The sequence below is a fragment of the Hippopotamus amphibius genome, chromosome 5 (genome assembly GCF_030028045.1).
Source record: "Hippopotamus amphibius kiboko isolate mHipAmp2 chromosome 5, mHipAmp2.hap2, whole genome shotgun sequence".
NCBI classification, from domain to species: domain Eukaryota; kingdom Metazoa; phylum Chordata; class Mammalia; order Artiodactyla; family Hippopotamidae; genus Hippopotamus; species Hippopotamus amphibius.
The window spans coordinates 28535001-28555121 of record NC_080190.1 but is presented as its reverse complement, the minus strand read 5'-3'; the positions used below and the strand labels follow the sequence as shown (position 1 = coordinate 28555121).

Here is a 20121-nt window from a genome sequence, read left to right as displayed (position 1 = left end):
CCCTAGGCGGATCGGTTGCCATGGTAGCGGCCGGGCACGCGGCTGGGCGGAGGGAAGATGGCGGTGACCGGCTGGCTGGAGAGTCTGCGGGCGGCAGAGAAGACGGCGCTGCTGCAGGACGGTAACTCGAGGCACCCCGCGAGCACCCTCGTCATTTCCCCCAGGGTCCGGCCCTCCGCGCCGGTGCCTCCGGAAAGGGTCTCAGCCCAGGGCAGCAGAGCTGGAAGGTCGCGGCTTTCAGCCAGGGCAGGTCCTGCATTTGCAGATGAGGAAACTGAGACCCAGAGAGACGAGGTGGCTGGAACACACGTCTCTGGACACCCCTAGTTTCCTCGACACCACCTCACTCCGCTCTGAGTTCTGTTACTAATAATAATTCTGTTCACGTTCACTATGGCGTTTGCTCCTCAAGGAGCAAATTTACTATCCCGAGAGGCGGTTAGTTTTCCACCCCATTTTTCAGAAGAGGAAACTGAAATCCAAGATTTTAGATTGTCCCCAGCTCCCCCAGTCAGTCAGTGGTACAACTGGATCTTGACCTGGGATCCCATGAACCTCAGTCTGGAGGTTCTGTTGCTGAAAGCAGTCTGGTGTTGTAGAGAGGCAGAACACCTGGGCACTAGTTACGACTCTGTCTAATTTACCGTAAGGTTCCCTAGTCGGCCTCTGTACTTATTTGAACCTCGCTTTCCTCATCTGCAAACTGAGGTGAATGGATTACCTCTGTTATCTGTGAGGGCCTTTACAGCTTTAATGTTATGTTTGTAAGTGAACCACTGAATGTTCCCTGGGTCTTTAGAGGAGACAAAACAACCCCCCCACCCCCACCCCCACGCTGGTCCTGGAACAGGTGGGCACAGGGGTATGGAGTTCTTTCTTCCACCCTAGGATTGGCCAGTGCTTTAGGGCCCCTTCCTGGACCCACTTGGCAGCCAGAATTAATTCGGTCTGAATGCCTGTAGCTTTCAGGAAACCAGCAGGGACTGACATCCACAGACAGGCCAGTCAAGAAGGTGTGGAAATCGAAATCAGCTGATCATTTGCTCATTTGTTCATGCAGTATTTAGGGATGCTTTTGCTATGTGTCAAGTTGTATGCTAGAGCAGATAAAAAGAAAAGACATGTCCCAGGAGTTCATGGTCAAGAAAAAAAAATGTAAATAAATAACGGTGTGTTTTAAATAGAGGTTGGACTCCTCTATAAAATGCTATGAGAGCACAGAGGTGAAAACGATTATCTCTTTGAAGGAAGACCTGACAGCAGAGGTGATGTTTATGGGTCCTAAAGGATGAATAGGTGTTTGCTAAGTGGAGAAGAGGGGATAGTTATCCCAGAAAGAATGACTCACATGTAAAGGCACAGAGATGTGAAAGTATATGGCTGATTACTAGGGGTATAACAAAACATTTAGTGAGGCTGAATTTGAATTCACCCAGTCAGTCATAATATCTCCCTACACTGTGTCCGGTACTAGGTGCTGGGATGCAAGAGTGAATCAAAGGTCCCTTTTCTTAAGGAGCAATGAGGGGAAATGGTGGAAGATGAAGAGAGAGAAATTGGGGTATGATGTGATAGATCTCCTATGCCAAACTGAAGATTCTGAACATTATCTCATTGGACAGTTGTTTTTGTTTTTATTGTAAGAAGTACGTAACATAAATTTACCATTTTAGCCTTTTTTAAGTGTACAGTTTTGTGGCATTAAGTACATTCACATTGTTATACCACCATCCATCTCCAAAATGTTTCCATCTTCAGCTGAAACTCCATACTCATTAAATACTGACTCCCCAGTCTCCTTATCCTCAGCCCCTGGCAATCACTATTCTACTTTCTGTCTTTATGAATTTGATTACAGCAGGAACCTCATATAAGTGGAGTATACAATGTTTGTCCTTTTGTGACTGGCTTATTTCACTTAGCATGATGTCTTCAAAGTTCATCCATGTTGTTGCATGTGGAAGTGAGGAAATGTCTCATGTTGCATAAGGAAATTTTGATTTCCTCCCTTTTTAAGGCTGAATAACCTTCAGTTGTATGTATATACCACATTTTGTTTATCCAGCGGTGTGTTGATGGACACTTGGGTTGCTTCCACTTTCTTTATTGTGAATAATTACTGCAGTGAACATGGGTGTACAAATATCTATTCTAGTCCCTGTTTTCACTTCCTTTGGTCAAAAGACAATGTTTAAACAAATATTTCATCAGCTAGGATTTTGTTAAGTTTTTTTTGTTAGTAACATCACAGAACAATATTGTTGGTTTTTTTTTTCCCCAAACCAAAACCAAAAAAAAAGAAAGAAAAAAAAACCCCAAATGTGTGGATACGCCTTGTCAGACCTCTCCTATAGATTTATCCTCCTAATGTGTATGTGAGTGGGCATAGGTTGCTACTGTCATACCACCAAGAATCACTTCTGTTAGTAATGAGAACCCAATACACTTATTCATAAATAATTTATGTTCATTGTGGAAATATGAAAAATAAACAAGTCACCCATAATCCTACCATGCAGAGATAATCACAATTGACATTTTCATACAGAAACTTCCATATTTTTTCCATGCATACAAACTCACACTTATGTATTTTTTCTTTCACCAAAATATCACAATAATATACTTAAAATTTTTTATTTTCACATACATAGATGCATACAGAATAAATATGTATTAGAATAAGGTATAGATAAATATATGATCTTGGGTAAGGGAGGATATTCTAAGCACAACTTCTGGATAATAACCACAAAGGAAAAAAATAATTGACTATATAAAAATTTAAAAACTTGTTTGGGAAAACCCACTTTAAACAAAGTTAAAAGGCAATTAAAACTGAGAATATTTGCAACATATATGACACAGGCTTAATATATACAAAGCTCAATCAGATTAGTAAGAAAAAGAATACCCAAATAAAATAGGCTAAGGCGTAAACAGGTAATTCACTAGAAACATGAACAGTAAATCCTTGGAACAGTGTTCATCCTTATAACCTTAAAGGCATACAGATATCCCAGTATGGTTATTAGACCATCGACTTTGGCCTCAAGTGAGTTTAAGCCAGGGCTGTCATTTCCTAGCTTTATGACCTTGGAAAAGTTACATGAACTTTAAGCTTCAATTTTCCTTACTTGTGAAATACAAGTACTGGAGGCACATAGGATTATTGTGAGAATTAAATGCAATAAAACATGTAAAGTGCCTGGCCTATAGTAAGCACTGCATCCTGCCTGCACTTAAGACTGGACTCCAGGGGAGAAGAGGGTCAGGCCAGACACCCTCAGCTACTCACAGGCAGCACTTTATAACCCACTCCTGCCAGGACAACTTCTTCCAGCTCTACGAGCCAAAGAAATGATTAAGGGTGGTGTAACCTAGGGGCCTACTGGGAGGCCCTGCAAATTTGGGGGTGAGTTTCCCCAGAATACAAATTCAGAATGACACAAGGGGAACTATGTCTCAGGGGAGTGCATGGACAGCGAAAACACTTGGTAGATCAGATACAGATACTGGCTAGTGACTCCTTTAGCTGGTTAAGGGCCTTGGGGCTCTACTCATGAGGCATACATTGGGTGCCTGTCTACTGGGCATTGGTACTGTTACTAGTCTCACTGAGGAGCCTACCTATATCTACTTAACTATCTGTAAAAATAGGGGAAGTTATACAGCAACTTTTAAGAAAATGCTTAGGATTATACTACCTAGGTGGAAGAGTTGGTCTAGGAGATGCCTTTGGGTTCTTCTTTCAGTGAAAGATAAAGCGATGTTCATTCATTCTTTCAATCAGTATTTAGTCGAGCTCCTAAAATATGCCAAATACTATGCTTAGAGTTAGGGAAACCATAGGTAAGGGGGGATAAAACCCTTCTTATCTTAGTAGAAGAGACAGGCAATAATCCAGAAATCACACAAATACGTGTAAAGTCATAACCAAGGTAAATGCCATAAGGAAAACACATGGGGACTAACATCACGTGGCTGTGTGATAGGAATGGCCCAGAGATGTGCAGAGGAAGGCAGAGCGAGGGCACGGCTGGAGGGAGGCCTTGGTCAGGAAACCCAGTTCAGTATGCTGAGCACATAGGCTTGGTTTTAGGAACTGGGGAGAGAAAGATTAAATATTATACCATTCTTGAAACAGATGCTTTTAAAAGTATCATGCTTTGTGATGAATGCTGCACTGTGGATATGAATAAAGCACCAGGGAGGCATAAACAAACAAGTGATGAATTTTGCCAAGGTGGCTAGGGGTGATAGTTTAGGAGGACTTCACAGTGGAAGTGATGTTCGAGCTGGATTTTGAAGGGCAAGGAGGAGTTCAACAGTTGGGAAGAAGTTTGGAGCTATTGCTGGTAGAAGAATCAGCAGAGCAAAGACATGTTCAGAGAAAGCTTAGAAAGGAAGTGAGTCCCAGGACATGTCTTAAAGTAGTGGTGGGCAATGGTTGGCAAGGAGTTTGTGGCAGGCTCTGGGAAGGTTTGTTAATATGCCCAAGGCTGTTAGTGTTTCCCAGGTAGATCCCTTGATTTGCAGGGCCCAAGGCAAGAGGAGGCTCAGGGGTAAGGCACTCTCTGCTTTGTGCCTAGGGAGAAGGAAGGTGCACTATTTGTTCCCAGATGGGAAGGAGATGGCCGAAGAATATGATGAGAAGACAAGTGAACTACTTGGTAAGTGACGGGCCCCCAGTGGGCCCTTAGGAACACTTGGGGGTGACCTAAGCACAGGTAAACATGCCTAGTTGAGGCTTCAGGGAGGAGCCCAGCACCACATGTGGAAGCTCAGGGAGGCTGAGGCCCTTGAGGCAGGATTGTTCCTGAGAATAATCTGAGGTCAGGGCTGGACACCAGAGATGGAGTGGGCATCCGCTTGACCAGTAAACCTCACTCCACCCCTAGACAAATGAGAGAGTAAGTACTTCTTCTAAGGTGGGAATGGGGATGTGGAGAAACCATTGAGAAAAACCTTTACAGAGACGGTGGAATTGAAAATAAGCCTTGCAGGCTGAGTAGTGGTAAGGGTAGGCTTTCCCTACAATTTTTTTTTGCTTATTTTTTGTTTTGTTTTCTGAAGTCACATCAGGAACAAGCAACTATCAGAGGCAGCAGCTTCTGACCTTGCCTCAGAGGCGGCTCTATTAAACATGTCCCTCATCTTGGAGAAGGTCTGAGTCAAAGGGAGTAGGAGGTAGACGTGGTAAATAGGCTCCTGAATAGGGGCTCCAGTTCACATTTCTGGGAATTATTTGATTTGTGCATTCTCTGTTCTCAGGTATGCACATCAGCATTAACCGACTTCCCAGAGCTAGGTGGCTGGTTCTTTGACCCAGGGCCTGAGGCTGTCGGCAGTGGGAGTTGGTCTCTTTATTAAGTTTCACCTGAAATGCTAAGACCAATGATGGAATCATGGGCTAGGTTATTTTTTTGTCCTTATTCTTGACTTTAATTTCTTCCTGGGCCTGATAGACAGTAGTATTGGTGAGGGAATTTCTTTTTCCCTTTTACTGACAGCTCATAAATGTCTAGCACGACAACACGGATTACACTGGTTTGCATTCTCTTAGTCTCCAATCTTAAAATGTGTGTCCTGTGCATGTTCAGCCGCAGAGTGAAGTGTTGATCCCTCCTTATTATGAGTTGCTTGGGTTCCAGTCCCAATTGGTTTAGTCTGCTGCTATTAAAAATCTTGATGTGTTTAGCATATGACACTGATTTGGTGGAAACCAATACAGTAGTAATATCCTCACAATGCATTGTAATTTATAGCACTCCCAGGGGGTGACAGGCTTGGAATGCCTAACAGGGGCGAGCTTATGAAAGCAGAGGTCATGTGGGCTGACCACCACCATCACCAGGCCAGGGACTAGCCGCAGCTCCTCTCCCCAGCCCCCAGCGTCACCTCTTTTCTCCACACAGAACAAATAGTACAGCTGTTGCTGCTGTGGCTGTAAAAACAAACAAAACCCAAGCCCTCTTAGTTGTGCTTGGACATGAAATTAAAATGAAAAACAAATCCAGGTTCCTTCAATTTTAGCATCCCACATGAACCTGTCACTTTCCCTCTTGGCAGGTGGAGAATAGACAGTGGCCTCCAAACTCCTTTCTCTTAAAAGCAGAAATGGAAGTTCATAGGAGAACATTGTTTGACCAAAGGTTACCTAATGATAGTAATACCGTAACTTTTATTGGGCGCCATGCTAAGTGCTTTACAGGAACCAACCTCATTACAGCCCAGTGTGGGAGGTTGCTGCTCTCTTCATTTTACAGTTGGGGAAAATGGAAGTTTCAAGAGGTTAAAAGCACCTTGCTCAGAATCATGTAGCTAGTTAGTTACAGAGCTAGGATTTAAGCCTAGGTCTGTGTGATGAAGAACCCATGCTTTAATCTGCAACATACTGTTGGGAGTTGAGAATATTTAATCCTGTTTTCTTTTCTTACTAAATCTTGTTCTCCCCAGAATGACCCAGGTAGGGACTGGTGGGAGCAGGACAGAGATGGGCAGTGAGGAACACCCCACTCATACCAGTGGGCCCTTTGAACAGCACCCATCTCTAACCACCCTACCCCACCCCCGCTGCCTTGCAAAATACTGTTTGTTTTTATTTTATTATTATTTTTTAAGATTATTTATTTATTTTTGGTTGCATTGGGTCTTCACACAGGCTTTCTCTAGTTGTGGCGAGCAGGGGCTACTCTTCGTTGCAGTGCACGGGCTTCTTATTGCAGTGGCTTCTCTTGTTGTGGAGCATGGGCTCTAGGTGAGTGGGCTTTAGGTACGTGGGCTTCAGTAGTTGCAGCATTCAGGCCTAGTAGTTGTGGCTCACAGGCTCTAGAGTGCAGGCTCAGTAGTTGTGGCGCACCAGCTTAGTTGCTCCGTGGCATGTGGGATCTTCCCAGACTAGGGCTCGAATCCGTGTCCCCTGCACTGGCAGGCGGATTCTTAACCGCTACGCCACCAGCGAAGTCCCCTGTTTATTTTTAATTTTTAAGTATAAATAATCCCAGGGCCTGAACTGACTTTCACTTGTGCATTCTTTGAAGCAAAATATGGACAGGGTTTTTGTGGCTGTAAATGTGAATAGTTTCCATTTTTTTCAGCTAATTATACAAATTGGATAATTGGCCAAACTGGTTTTCTGGGTGAAAAACACAGAAAGTAATTTACAGAGAGAATTACCAATAGTGTATCTGTCTGGGTCGGAGCTCTTCTGGTCGGTGTTAATAAGCATAGTGTCATATATTTTTTTTCCCCTACCTTTGCAGTCCTATTCATTCCTGCCCCCCACAATGAATGCTGTGTGTGTATTCATAGAGGAAAAAACTGAAGGGCCCCATAACAATGATCGGAACATCAAACCAGCCCTAGAAGAACACAGCATGTCCAGGGGGGCAGAGGCTGAAGGGCAGGCCATCCCCCAGCGATTACATTCGGATTACCGCTTAATCTGCTTCGGTATTTGACCGCCAGCCTAACCACCCCAGGCTGCATTTGGAGGATATTGAGCACTTTCATCCCCAAGCACTTCACTGGCTTTATAAATGACCCACTCGATTCCCTTCAGCCTCCTCAGGGATGGGACGTGGCAGCTGTTTAATAGCCACATAGCAATGTTGCAGTGTTTTAGGGCAGAAAAGAAGAATCCTGCATCCAGTTTAAGCTGCAGGGAGTATTTAGGAAAGGGGAATGTAATTATCCACATTGGAAGTGGGCCAGGGCTTGGAGCTCTGGGGAAAGAGGCCTTTAGGACCTCCACTTTCCAGCCCACCTGAAAGATGGGGCCTCTTTTCAGCAGTCTGCGACATCAGCCTGCTTCCTGCTGACTTAGGAAAAAGGCCCCAGGCGCTGCCTCCTTCATATATTCCCCATCAGACCCTTTACAGGGTCATTGAAAGTCTCCTTTCCAAGGACTGGCCCAGGCTCAGCCGGGAAGATATGACAGCGTCCCAGGGAGCTTCCTTGCACACACCAGTTTGGGTTTAACATGTAATCAAATCAGAGTGACAGCAGGTGGAAACAGTCTTCTGTTGCCGCAGGAGCTGTCCTTGAGTTCAGGAACAAAGACAGGACAAGAGAGACAAGACAAAGTATATATTTGCATGTGTGCATTCATGTCCACGTCCATGGGAGAAATAACAAGGACTTCACCAAAATCATGTATTGAATCTTATCTCACAAGGGAATGAGCACAGAGCTTTCTTCGTATTCTGACAAAGACTTTAATCCCAAGATGTTAAAAAAAAAAAAAAGAAAGAAACAGCCAAGGATCCAAATTTCTGTGACCTGAGTGGCTTTTAAGGTCAGCAGTAAGGAAGCCAGTAGCTGCCTTTCCAACGCCTTGGGAAGGTTTCTGTTCCAAACCCAATATTCCACGGATAAAAGATAGACAGGAAATCCTGGGATCGAAATTGCCTCTCCTGGCCACACTGGCATCATGCTTCAGGACACATGATTTAACAAGGTCCATGATTACTGGATGCCTCACGTATCCAGCCCCAGAGAGTTAGGTGTTTTTCATTATTACATTTTCAAATAATGGAAGCTTTTCCTTTAAATGCTTAAATATAAAAAAGAAATAGAGCTACTTTTTTTAAGTGAACCTTTTAAAATATTATGTACGCTTATTGAATATTTATAAAATACAAGTTAGCCTTTTACTAATGATTCAAATTCTAGTCTTGAAGTTAGGAGACCTGAATTTTAGCTGTGGTTTTTGCCAGTTAGTGTATCTTTCTGAGCCTTGGTAATTCTTCATACTCTCCCCTGGAGAGTGGTGGCAAGGGTTGAAGGAGAGCAGACAGGGAAGAAATGCTGTTTCTCATTTGACAAATACAGGTATTGGACTAAATGCTTTCTAAAGGAACCTCCACCTTTAAACTCTGTGATGACTGTTCTGTTATATTGTGATCCCATCAGGGTCTAAGGTTGCTTTTGTCCTCACACCAAACGGTCCCACGTGCTTGTTCTGACGCTGCCCTTGATGTGAGCTGTCCCTTCGTGCTGTTGTCAGTATGCATGGGAAAAAAATTAATTTCCTGCCTTATTCTACACATAGCATTTTATACATGTCTGAGTGAGAATCTGGGAGTGATCTTTCCTACAATATAGAGTGAGATACATGGGTCTTGTCACAATAAGCTGCCACTTAGAGGCATTTGTCACTTCTGAATTTGCAGCTGTGAAGGCTGCAACCCAGAAGGCTGGCTTCCAGTTAAGCAAAGTATTACGTGAATAGATTTGGTTATACTTCTGGTCACAGTCCATTCACTTAAGAGAGACGTATTTGTGAGAAAAAATGTTGCCTATAAAGCATATTTCCAAGTTTTACTCTTTCTTATTAATTTTCATTATAAACTTGGAAATATGTTTCTAGGGAGTTTTTGGCCCTGAGATGTAATAAAATCACACTGCAGAATGCAACAGACCTTATAAAAGCACATATTCAAGGGAAAATTCTAATTTTACAGCACACTTTTGTGTTCAGCTTGTGTGCCTTACTTAGAGCAGTGAGGGTGGTTGGGTTTGGCACAGCTGCTCAGAAGGTCTCAAAGAAACCCATCCTGAGGATCGCATTGCAGTTCTCACCCCCCCCCCCATCTCCCACCCCCACCCCAGAAAAAGGAGCAACTGCGACAGGACACCAGGCGCTTTCTGAGTTGTTTAGCTCCTTACAGCAGCTTCAGGAAGGCTGCTGGCCTGGAGCAGTGCCGGGGCTGCCACTGGAAGACCCCCATTGCTGTGGGGAGGGAAAGAACAGAGGAGTCGTGTTCGGGAAAGCCCCCTGTGGCCGTGGGCGTGCTGACAGCAGTCACTGTGACAGGGCTGAGCAAGGTTCCTGAGCATCCCAGCAGGGGCTTTCAGTTAATGTCTACTGAACTAGTCTTTTCACTTAGAATTTTCATAAAGTATGTGCCTTACTTAAAAAAAAAATCTTATGCAAACATCTTGGTTTTTTTTTTTTAAACATCTGGGTTTTAAAATAGAGATGATTATTTGCATTATAAAAGGATGATTCTACTCTACAAAAAATTTACTTTAGATCTTTTATAAATAATACATTTAAAATATGGTGTGTGCCTAAAATTTCCTGTAAATACAACTCTGGGGGTGTTGTTTTAAGCCAGGTACATCTGAAATGAGTGAATTTCTATATTTGGATTTTCTGAATCATGAGGCAAATCTGCCTATCAGCTTTTACCCTCTTAATTCGTTTTTCCTTTTGCCCATTTTTAGAGGGGAAAAATGCATGTCAGCTCCCACTTTTGCGGATCCACATTTTCCCTGTTACTAGTAGCTACCCTTTTCCTAAGCTTCACATCTTCCCTGTGCTTGAGGTCACACCTGGGGGTTTCTGAACTCCACTTGGTACCTTTCAGAGCTTTGTTCTAATTCCTTTTGTCTGGGTACCCACGATATAGGTTTTACAAATTTTCTAATATTGAAATGCTCTCCTGAGATTTCAGAGGTTGTGAGGTCCCTGCTCAGATGGATAAAGCCAGTGTAAAGGCCTGTAGCTCCCACTTTTATCCTGTTCCAGTTACCTAATGTGATGTTGATGATTTAGCAGAAGAGATCAGAGTACCTTTCTTCCCCATAATTCTAGTACTTCCTTCTCTCCTCAGTGAGAAAGTGGCGTGTGAAGAGTGCCCTGGGAGACTTGGGCCAGTGGCAGATTGAGGTGGGAGAGCCAGCACTCCCAGGAGCAGGGAGCCTGGGGCCTGAACTCATCACGGAAAGCAATGCCAATGTATGTCTGTCTGTCTGATGTCTTGAGGGGGCTGGGGGAGTGGGCTGCTGGCCCTTGAGGGCAAGCACCATATCTTGTTCACCTCCTTATCTCCAGTGTGCCCACCTGGACACAGTGCTCTAGAAATATTTGCTTGAATGAATACCCAGAGAGTTTTGGCTTAGTCATCCCAGGGCCAGGGCCCCAGGCCTAGAATGTCACAGCAATGGCAGCATCAGAGGGAAGCTGTGGGGAAGAGCTGAGGGTCTCCCATTGTGCCCCCAGATAGAGCTTTGTGGAGGGGGGAGCCATCCCTTCCCACCCCTCTCCAAGAATAGTCATTGAGTTGGATTTGCCTTCTGCAGCCCATTTTCATGCGCAAGGACACCAAGATGAGTTTCCAGTGGCGAATTCGAAACCTCCCGTACCCTAAGGATGTCTACAGTGTCTGCGTGGACCAGAAGGAGCGCTGTGTTGTCATCAGAACAACCAACAAAAAGTAAGTGGCATGGTGGGCACCTGTCTGCTTGTGTATGAGCAAGGTGGGGATGAGGTTTGACCTGGGGTTAAGGCTTAGACTGCTTCCACCCCAGAGAGCAGAGAAACCTCCTCTTCCAGCTCTGAGGCAGGCAGGAGGGCTTCATTACAGCCCTATATAGTAAGAGCTGAAAGCTGAAGGGCTTTCTCTCTGTAGGACCAGCCTGAATATTGTAATCAGCTCCATCGGGGCAGGGAAATTTGAACAATGAGTATCTGGTCCAGTACTTGGTACATACTAGGACTCAATAAATATTTGTTGGATGAATGAGGGGATGAGGGAATCACCAGGCCGTTGACTTGTGATCTTAAATGGTTCTGCTGTAAGGTTATTGTGCCTTGACCTCTGGCTGGATCCAGTCCATGATGAACTATGGCCTGGTAACATCACTGCTGGAGCTGGCAGGGAGCCATGGCCTGGAAGGCACACCTGTCTGAAGTGGCAGTTACAGAACTTTAAAGTACTGGTCTGGGAGCAGCAAACCTGATTCCCTCCCTGGACGGAGGGACAGTGAGTGGACAAGGTGCTTTGGCCTCTTGGAAGGCTCTTGCATAGTCTCTTGCATTATGTTTCAAAGGGGTGTTAGACTTCCTTTTGCTCCTCTTCTCATGGTCTGCTGGGGGAGGCAAGATGTGGGGTTGAGGGGACAGAAGGTAACCAAGGTGGAGATCTGATCCTGGCAGGGCTGCTCCTGGGCTGATCATCTTGGAAATGCATTGATCTTGTTTGGGTTTCTGGAGCTCTGACTGATTACAGGAGAAGAGAAGAGTCCTGTAATGACTCGGTCGTGATGTGAGTCAGAGGGGTTACAGTATAGGACCAACTCCCATGAAATAGATTTGGGGCATTGAGATGGGAGGTTTTATGAGTTACTGGTCCACAGACTGTGAAGCCACCTGACATGTCTCATGGGCTGCTAAGCTTAGGCCAGAGGCGCCCCCATCCATCCACTGGTTTACAAGAAGTAAAGAGGACCCAGCTATTTGTCCATCTTCTCAGGTGGTGCCAGCCTCCCTCAGGTCCATGATGCCCACGGGGAAGCAGCGTGGCTCCCAGGCTCCCCTAGTGGAGCCCTGGGTTCTACACTCCTCTGTGACCCCCACACGCTATCACTTTGGCAGGGTTAAGGGATGGGCAAGGGGTGGAGATGAATGAATTAATTTCAGGATTATTGCTGTACACGCAGCCAGCAGCCCCTGAAGTAGGCCTTGTCTATAAATATAAAGTCATAATAATAAGGGTTTGCGTTTATAAAGCACTTTGAAGCCCTCAGATAAAAGGCAGTTTATTCCCATTATTGTTCTCATCATTAACAGCAGTCAGTGCCTAAAGTGGAATTTAGCAATTTCAGACAACAGAGAAATTGCCTTTAGGAAAACAAACTCCGTGCTTCAGCAAGCATTCCCTGGCGTAAGAGGCCCTGGGTCCAAACTAGGAACAAAAGTGCTTCTGATAGCACTTGAATCTGCAGCCCAGCAGTTTGTGGAGCTGGCTGCTGCCTCCTTTTTGTCCCCCAGAGGTCACTGTCGAATACAGATATCAAGCAGAAATGTGATTACCAGAGAGTGAGAGGCTAGCTAGCTCACCAAAAAACTCATCTGCAGGCACATCCTCTGGGTCCCATCTCCTGCGCGTGTTCAGCCATAGGTGGCGCTGTTGGCCAGGCGCTCTGTGGCCAGAGGCCCACTCCAGCGCCCAAGGCAGGGGGAGACAGTTTTGAACTGATGGGTTAGGCCAGGTGGGATGGGAGTAGTGCCCCAGGAGGGAGCAGGGCCGGGATTAGATTCCCAGAGGGGAGAGGAGTATGTGAGTGCCCACTTCAGAGCCTACACTGAGATCTCAGGTTCAGTGGCCCAGCCTGGCTCAGCACAGCCTTCCTCAGGATCCTCTGCTGGGAGGAAAGTGAGAGAAGCCACTAAACCCTTAACTGGCTCTTCTAAGCCTAATGGCATTTTCCTCTTCTACCTGGAGTAGAAGATGTCCTATACCTTTACTACCCCTAAATATTACAGAACTCTGGCTATTCCTTTGAGCAGTGTTTAACTTTTTCAAGATACTTTAAAAATCTGTTTTCTGATCATCATACCGTTCAGTGGTGGACAGGATACATATTTTTATTCTTGTGCTATATATGAATGATTATGTATCTATAAAGTCAGCACAATGAACTGACTTACTGAAGGGACAGTGATGATTTCAATGCCCAGGTCTCTGCAGTTTCCACCACACTGTGGCTTTTCTGATTTGACTTCCTTCACCTAGAGGTTCCATGCCTGCCCTGATTCTAGTATTCTGGAATGTGGTAACGAATAAAAACCAGAGTTCCTTTGTCTATACCTGCCTTGTCCTTGAAGAACTGGGTTGGCCACTTTTCTTGAAGTTGATTCCAGGGTGTTATGTCTTGGCCTCAGGTAATAGCAAGGGATGAAATCAGGGAAAGAAGAAAGTGCTTTTCCATGATTCCATTGTGGCACCATCTGTGCCCAGTAAGAGTGTTTGTGCAGAAAGAAGGTTCTTAGCCTCAGCCTAGAAGCTGGCAGCTATAAGTGGAATGAGCTAGGGTGTGGAACAGGAAGGTGTCAGCTTGAATCTGGCCTCTGCCACATATTAACTGTAGCATTTTGGGCAAGGTTTCCTCATCTATCACAGGAGAATACTCATAAGTACATCACAGATTGTTTGGGGACTTATGAAATCGTATATGTACAAACACTCAGCCCCATGGCCGGCCTGAAGCAGGCCCTCAACAATTCTTTGGAAATCAGAACCTGAAGAGAGCTTGGCTGATTTGACATTGGTAATACTAACATTGTGGAAGTGTGTTAATAGGCATCTCTAGAAAAAAGGATTCTGTGGTCGAAATAAGTTTAGGAAACTCTGGATAAAACAGGTTTCTCTTTGGTAGGACTTCTGAGAGCCTTTAGTATGTGAATGTGCACTGACTCTCTATGAGGGGCTACTGTGGGCAGGGGTGACCAGTTTGGAGTTTAAGAAAGAAAGGAAGATTTGCCTCCTGATTCTCTAAGGGACAGCCTGGCTAGAGGCTTTTGCTGACCACTCTGGCTGACCCTGTGTGCATGTGTACAGAGCGCCCATTGGAGGTGTGTGAGGCATGGCCCATGTGACTTCACAGCCATCCTGCTTCTACTTTCAGCCTCCTCCAGAGTCTGTCTCTAAAGGCCTGGCCTCGTGTGCCCTTTCTCAGTTCACTGCAAGGGAGAATGGGTTGGGAAAGGACTCGGAATTGGGAAGGGGAGACAGCAGAGAGAGAGTGATGGGGTGCAGTGGATCATTTCTGAAATAGCCAAAGTGAAGGAACTGTCCTTTTGGCACAGGTTGGAGAGAGTTACCGAGTTGGCCTGTTCCGGTGCCTTTGACAGTGACTTAAAGTTCATCTACAGCAGCTCCTTTATTTGAGAAAGTAATTTGGAGGAAGAAACTGAGGCCCAGAAGTTAAGTGCCCTGCCCCGAGTCACAGGGCATGGCCAGAAGTCCTCCTGAGAGCCTTTGCTTCCACATACATCTTTTGAACACTTTTACATTAAGAAAGGAAGGCCACTCTGTGTTAGAGGGAGTGTCCAGGAGACCTGCAGGGTGGCTGGATCCTTAGGGTGACCACCCCCCATATCTGCCCCATCCTTGGACAGACACAGGGAACCTAGACCAGGTGGTCTGTTACTTTGAGGTGAGAATGTAGAGCAATGCGGGGAGGGGGGAGTGTCAGGAGATTGGGGGGATTATCATTATAATAATAGCATCTTCTTTTACCAGTTTTATAACTTGGGCAAGATACCTAACTTTCCTGTGCCTCAGTTTCATCTTCTGTAAAAGAGGATAACAGCAGCAACCAACCTGGGAGGGTTGTTTTGAGGATTCAGTTTGTGTTGAACAGTACCTGGTATAGATTTAGCATTCATAAATGTCACCTTTCATTGTGTGGCTGAGACCAAGGACACTGAAGGCAGGTGAGAATAGGGGTTGTTGTCCATCAGCGAAGAGCCCAGGGACCACTACACTATAAATGCTTAGCTTTCAGCAGAAACACAAGGTCTCCTCAGGCAGCAGTATGGCTTTGTTTCTTCTTCATCCTTAAATCACCAGCTCATAGCTCAAGGTCTGGGACACAGTTGATGCCTAAGATATGTTTGCTGCCTACCTAGGGCTGCCTGAGGCTAAGCATTTGGACTTTTCCAGAAGGACAGTGGGTCCCTCTCTAGTCCCGATGCTGGTAAGAAAGTGAAGCATTGTTCTTCTCAGGGCAAACCCCAAGGCCAGGGATGGAGATAAGGGAGTGTGGCTGCTCCCTGAGGAGGGACAGCAGATGCCCCATACTCCCTTAAAGACTGTCTGTCACTGGCCCCTGAGGAAAATGGTTTAACCTCAACCAATAAACTAAATCCATTAGAATACTCAAAACAGAGCTGAGCCTCCAGACCTACTCTGCCTCCACTCCCACCACCTCGTGAGAGGTGATGGGAGTAGAACAGGGAAGCTGGGGCAAGTCATGCAATAATCCCTTTGATCTTGTCATTGCTCTTGAGATCAAGCCCTGGGACTCTTTTCTTTTTTTAAATTTTATTTATTCATTTAGGCTGTGTTGGTCTTCATGGCTGCACGTTGGCTTTCTCTAGTTGTGGCGAGCAGGGGCTACTCTTCGTTGCAGTGTGCGGGCTTCTCATTGCCGTGGCTTCTCTTGTTGTGGAGCATGGGCTCTAGGCATGCAGGCTTCAGTAGTTGCGGCACACGGGCACAGTAGTTGTGGCTTACAGGCTCTAGAGCACAGGCTCAGTAGTTGTGGCACACGGGCTTAGTTGCTCTGCGGCATGTGGGATCTTCCTGGAGCAGGGATTGAACCCGTGTCCCCTGCATTGGCAGGCGGATTCGTAACCACTGTGCCACCAGGGAAGTCACTGGGACTCTTTTTCCAGTCCCGTTACCCCTGCCTGGGGAATATGCCTTGACAGTGCCCATCCGAGGATACACAGGTGTGTCCCTGTCCCCCCTTCCCAGTAACACAGCCAGATAGGCAGAAAGGATGTCCCCATGTTCTGCACAGCAAGCCCTTATACAGGCCCCCTGGGTTTGGCTGAGCTGTGTGCCAGGCTTCTTCTCTCCCGGTTCTGCTTCTTGTGTATATTTGCAGGGAAGATGTTAACACTTCCTAACAAGCCTTTGTGTTCATCTAATCTCTGCTGTTTAACCTTTGACTCCCTCCCTATTATCAGTGTCTGCCACCTTTGCTGGCCAGACCAAGGGCCCCAGGAAGAGCCCTCAGCCTGGGCTGGGTAGGAAGAGGATGAGGCCAACATTCCACCCCGGTTTGCAGGCAGATGGATCGCCTTTCCCTGGGGCAGAGTTTGGAAAATAAAGCAAACTTGTGGTGCCATTAGGATCCCCCAGCCCCCACTCCTTTTGAACTGTCAGCCTTTAAGTAAACATTCTTTTCCTGCCATGGGTCCCAGCACCTTGGCGGGAAGTGAAGAACCTGGAGGAGAGGGGCCCTGAGAGCCTTCACTGAACTGAGGGATTTGAGCAGGGAGAGCAGGGCAGAAGTGCTGCATTGATGTCAACTCTCTGAGTCCCCAGGGCATCAGGGCTTTTGAAGTGGACTGGGGGTAGCTGCCACAAGGACGAGGCCCCACTGAAGTATTAAAAGCCCTGTCCTGTCCAGGCCCCTCACTTGAGTTTGTTTGTACCTGTCTGCAGTGTTTCCTTGCCCAGCCCACACAACCTTGCAGCAGCAGTGATGCCATGCCCAGGTGACAGGTCTGGCAGCCGCTGGCCAGAGCCTAGGTCACACTTCCACCAAGGAAAATGCCAAACAGTCGTATTGCTAGAGATGAGGCAGCCATTCTTTGTGCTCCAGTGTAATAAGCACCGGACCAAGATCAGGGAACTTTAATCCTGACTCTACTGACAACTGGCTGTGAAACCAGGCAAGATATTTCACCTCTCTGAGCCTGAGTTTCCTCTTTGGCAAAGGAGGTCAAGTTTCCTGCAAAGCAAAGTCCAGTTACAGACATTATGGGCTGGATGTTGCTATCTGGGTTTGTTTTTTGGTTTTTTGTTTCTGTTTTTTTTTTTGTTTTTTACTTTTTTTGGCTGTGCCACATAGCATGTGGGATCTTAGTTCTCTGACCAAGGATCGAACCCACAGCCCCTGCATTGGAAGCACGTAGTCTTAGCCACTGGACTGCCAGGGAAGTGCCAGGGTTGTTTTTTTTTTTTTTACTAAAAGCGACCATTAATCTCTGGACCAGCACCTGCAGATGAGGGGGGCCAAGTGTGGTATGTGAAAATGGAATGGGGCCTCAGGGCCTGTGAAGTAGTCCAGAGCCCCAGAGATCCAGCTTCCATGGTGTGTCACTTGGCTTGTTCTCTTAGGGAGATTTCTCCTTGTGGATGTACTTCCCTCTCTGGCCTACAAATAGAGTCAGGCTAACAAAGCCTTGAAAGACCCCAAAAGAGGAAAAGGTAGCTGAGGTCCTCAGTAAAGTGCCATGTAAGTGCCAACTGTCAGCCCCCAGCTTTGGAGGACAGCCCTAGCTGTTCTTATTCTGTTCCTTGTTAGCACACATATCCTATTTTCTTGGGGTGCTGAGGAGGTAGGGCTTGCCTGAGCCAACTGTATATTACGGGAGGCTTCTTCTTCTACGTGTCTTTGGGAGTCCTGAGCTTGAAGTATGGAGTCACTCTAACCCCGGTCTAATCAAGGAGTTATGACTGGCCCTGTTCTACTGCTGCACTGGCCATGAGGCCTTTCATTCTTTTCCTTCCAGGGCCACTAAACCGGCGTTCTAACTGGCTTCCCTTCTTCCTCTTTGGCCGTGTGGGGGAACTGTATACAAGCTTGGCATCAGAGGGCCTGATGCCCAACTGTTGGGGTCACCTTGTTGGGTGTTCTCATGGCCTCTTGGTGTCCCCACAGGTATTATAAGAAGTTCTCAATTCCTGATCTAGACAGATATCAGCTACCTCTGGATGACTCCTCGCTGAGCTTTGCTCATGCCAACTGCACCCTCATCATCTCTGTAAGATTCATTTAGACTTCTTGGCCACTATGTCAGGGAAAGTCTCCTTCTTCCCCCGCCCACTTCCCACTCCTGTTGGAGTCCTCGGTTCCAGCCCCAGCAGCTCCTGGGGTGTGCTTGGTAGAGAACAGGCCTCTCTGCCTCAGCAAGGAGCGAGCAGGCTGGGGCTCAGGAGGAGCCTGCTTTTAAAATCACAGCTGGATGAGGATATAGAGGGTGATGGGAAGGGGTGGAATCCACAGAATTGGGGTTCTAGAAGGTCCAAAGGCCTACCCCTACCCAGTCACGTGAACTTGAACAAATCATTCCAACCATTTCCTCATCTTTGAATAAAGGGGGCTGAAGGGGCTCTGAGTATATGGGGGGGTGTGTGTAGGGAGGGGTGATGTGACTGAATCATGTCCTCTCCTTGGCTCCATCCACAGTACCAGAAGCCAAAGGAGGTCCTAGTAGCTGACTCAGAGCTGCAGAAGGAGCTGAAGAAAGTGAAGACCGCCCACAGCAGTGATGGGGACTGCAAGACTCAGTAGCAGACCCCTGAGCCTGCCCTTCTGGCGCTGATGGTGGGTGACACTCTTCCTGTAGGCATGCGAGACTTCGAGTCTTGGGCCTTTGCGGCACAGGGCCAGCCTCTTTTCTCCCAGGAGCTCTCCAGGCTCTGTAAGAACGGGGCCTCAGGGCACTCCTAACCCCCAAGTCATGGTCTTCTCTCCTGATTAAAGCAGTTCTGAGTCACTGTGAGTGCAGAGTCCTCTTGTCCACCTCTGATGCTTCTGCCGCCAGGGAGGGTGCCGGTGATGACATTTCCTTCTCCTCTAGCCTAGGGACCTTCAACGTAGAACCTTCCACATAAAGGGAGGTATGGGTCTTAGGTGGAGAAGAGGGTCAAGGAGCCCCGACCCCAGTAGGGCAGGGCGTCTTCCCCAACCTGTTTGCATAAACTCAGAGGAAAACTAGGCTGGAAGGGACCATGTGCTGCCTTACCTTGTAGACTCTAAGATAAGGGTCAGTGAGGGAGACGTTTTGAAAATGCAGACACCTTGGAAACAGCCCAGGCTATTAAGACACTGTGGGTGTAAAGCCAGCATAAAGGTCGCAGCATTGTGGAACACTGGAGTAGGGGGAAGGAGGTCACTGCAGGCAGACAGCAGCTTAGCAGTCAGGAGCCTTTCCGTAGTGCCCCCTCCAGACCCCACAGGTGACACCCCCTCTACTACCAGGGCCAATGAGAGATTTTCCTGAAGAAAAGAAATCTTTGTTCTTTGGGACACTGAGCCATGAGGCTGGTCTTATTACCCTTCCCTAGCAGGCCCATCCCCAAGTTTAAATCTGTTGTTCCTTCTCCCTGGGGTCTTGTGAGCCAGTGAGGAACCAGATCTGTGAACAATCAAGCTTTATTTTTACAAAAATGAACATTGTAGCAGGTCTCAACAGCTAGCCTGAGGTTGGGCTGGCTCAGAACTCACTCAGAATTTCGGGGTTCCCTTTGTCCTTTCTTGGTTTCAAAGCAAGACCAGGCCACGGTACCCCAAGAATGAGTCCCCAGCCCAAGAGCTTGGTCAAGGGTGGGGTCTGACTGAGGTGGAGGCTGGTTCTGCAGGGTGCTGGCAGCAAGGGACCAATTGAGAAGGCTAGAGCACCTCACCTCACTCTTGTGCTGAGCTGGCCCGGCTCTCAGAAGGGGTTGGTTTCTCTCTCCAGGCCAGATCCTTGCTCTGGCCAACAGGGAAGCAGGGCCCAGCTAAGTTCAGCTGAGCAGCCGCAGGTCTCTTCTCTCCAACTGGTTCCTGGGTGGGACTGCACCGCTGGGTAACCCCAGTGCCCAG

The 20121-nt window shown here is 46.8% G+C and overlaps 2 protein-coding genes across 6 annotated transcripts in view; one reads left to right on the top strand and one right to left on the bottom strand.

Annotated features, from left to right (window-relative positions):
* The first annotated feature begins 13 nt into the window (after window positions 1-13).
* DPCD (deleted in primary ciliary dyskinesia homolog (mouse)) lies at window positions 14-19040 on the top strand. 2 transcript variants are annotated; one of them, XM_057735769.1, is made up of 6 exons: window positions 14-121; window positions 4593-4673; window positions 10623-10747; window positions 11092-11225; window positions 18193-18295; window positions 18721-19040. In XM_057735769.1, exons 1-6 carry the CDS (start codon window positions 58-60, stop codon window positions 18823-18825), a joined length of 612 nt encoding a protein of 203 aa, XP_057591752.1. In that variant the 5' UTR covers window positions 14-57; the 3' UTR covers window positions 18826-19040. The 2 variants fall into 2 exon arrangements, with proteins under 2 accessions (XP_057591752.1, XP_057591754.1); XM_057735771.1 differs by lacking the exon at window positions 4593-4673 and having other exon boundaries at window positions 34-121.
* A 634-nt stretch (window positions 19041-19674) lies between these two features.
* The window catches only part of FBXW4 (F-box and WD repeat domain containing 4), an 80429-nt gene continuing 79982 nt past the window's right edge, over window positions 19675-20121 (bottom strand). For all 4 annotated transcript variants that reach the window (XM_057735952.1, XM_057735949.1, XM_057735950.1 and 1 more), the window contains one exon: window positions 19675-20121. This exon is cut by the window's right edge. The gene's annotated coding sequence lies outside the window, so the exon portion shown is untranslated.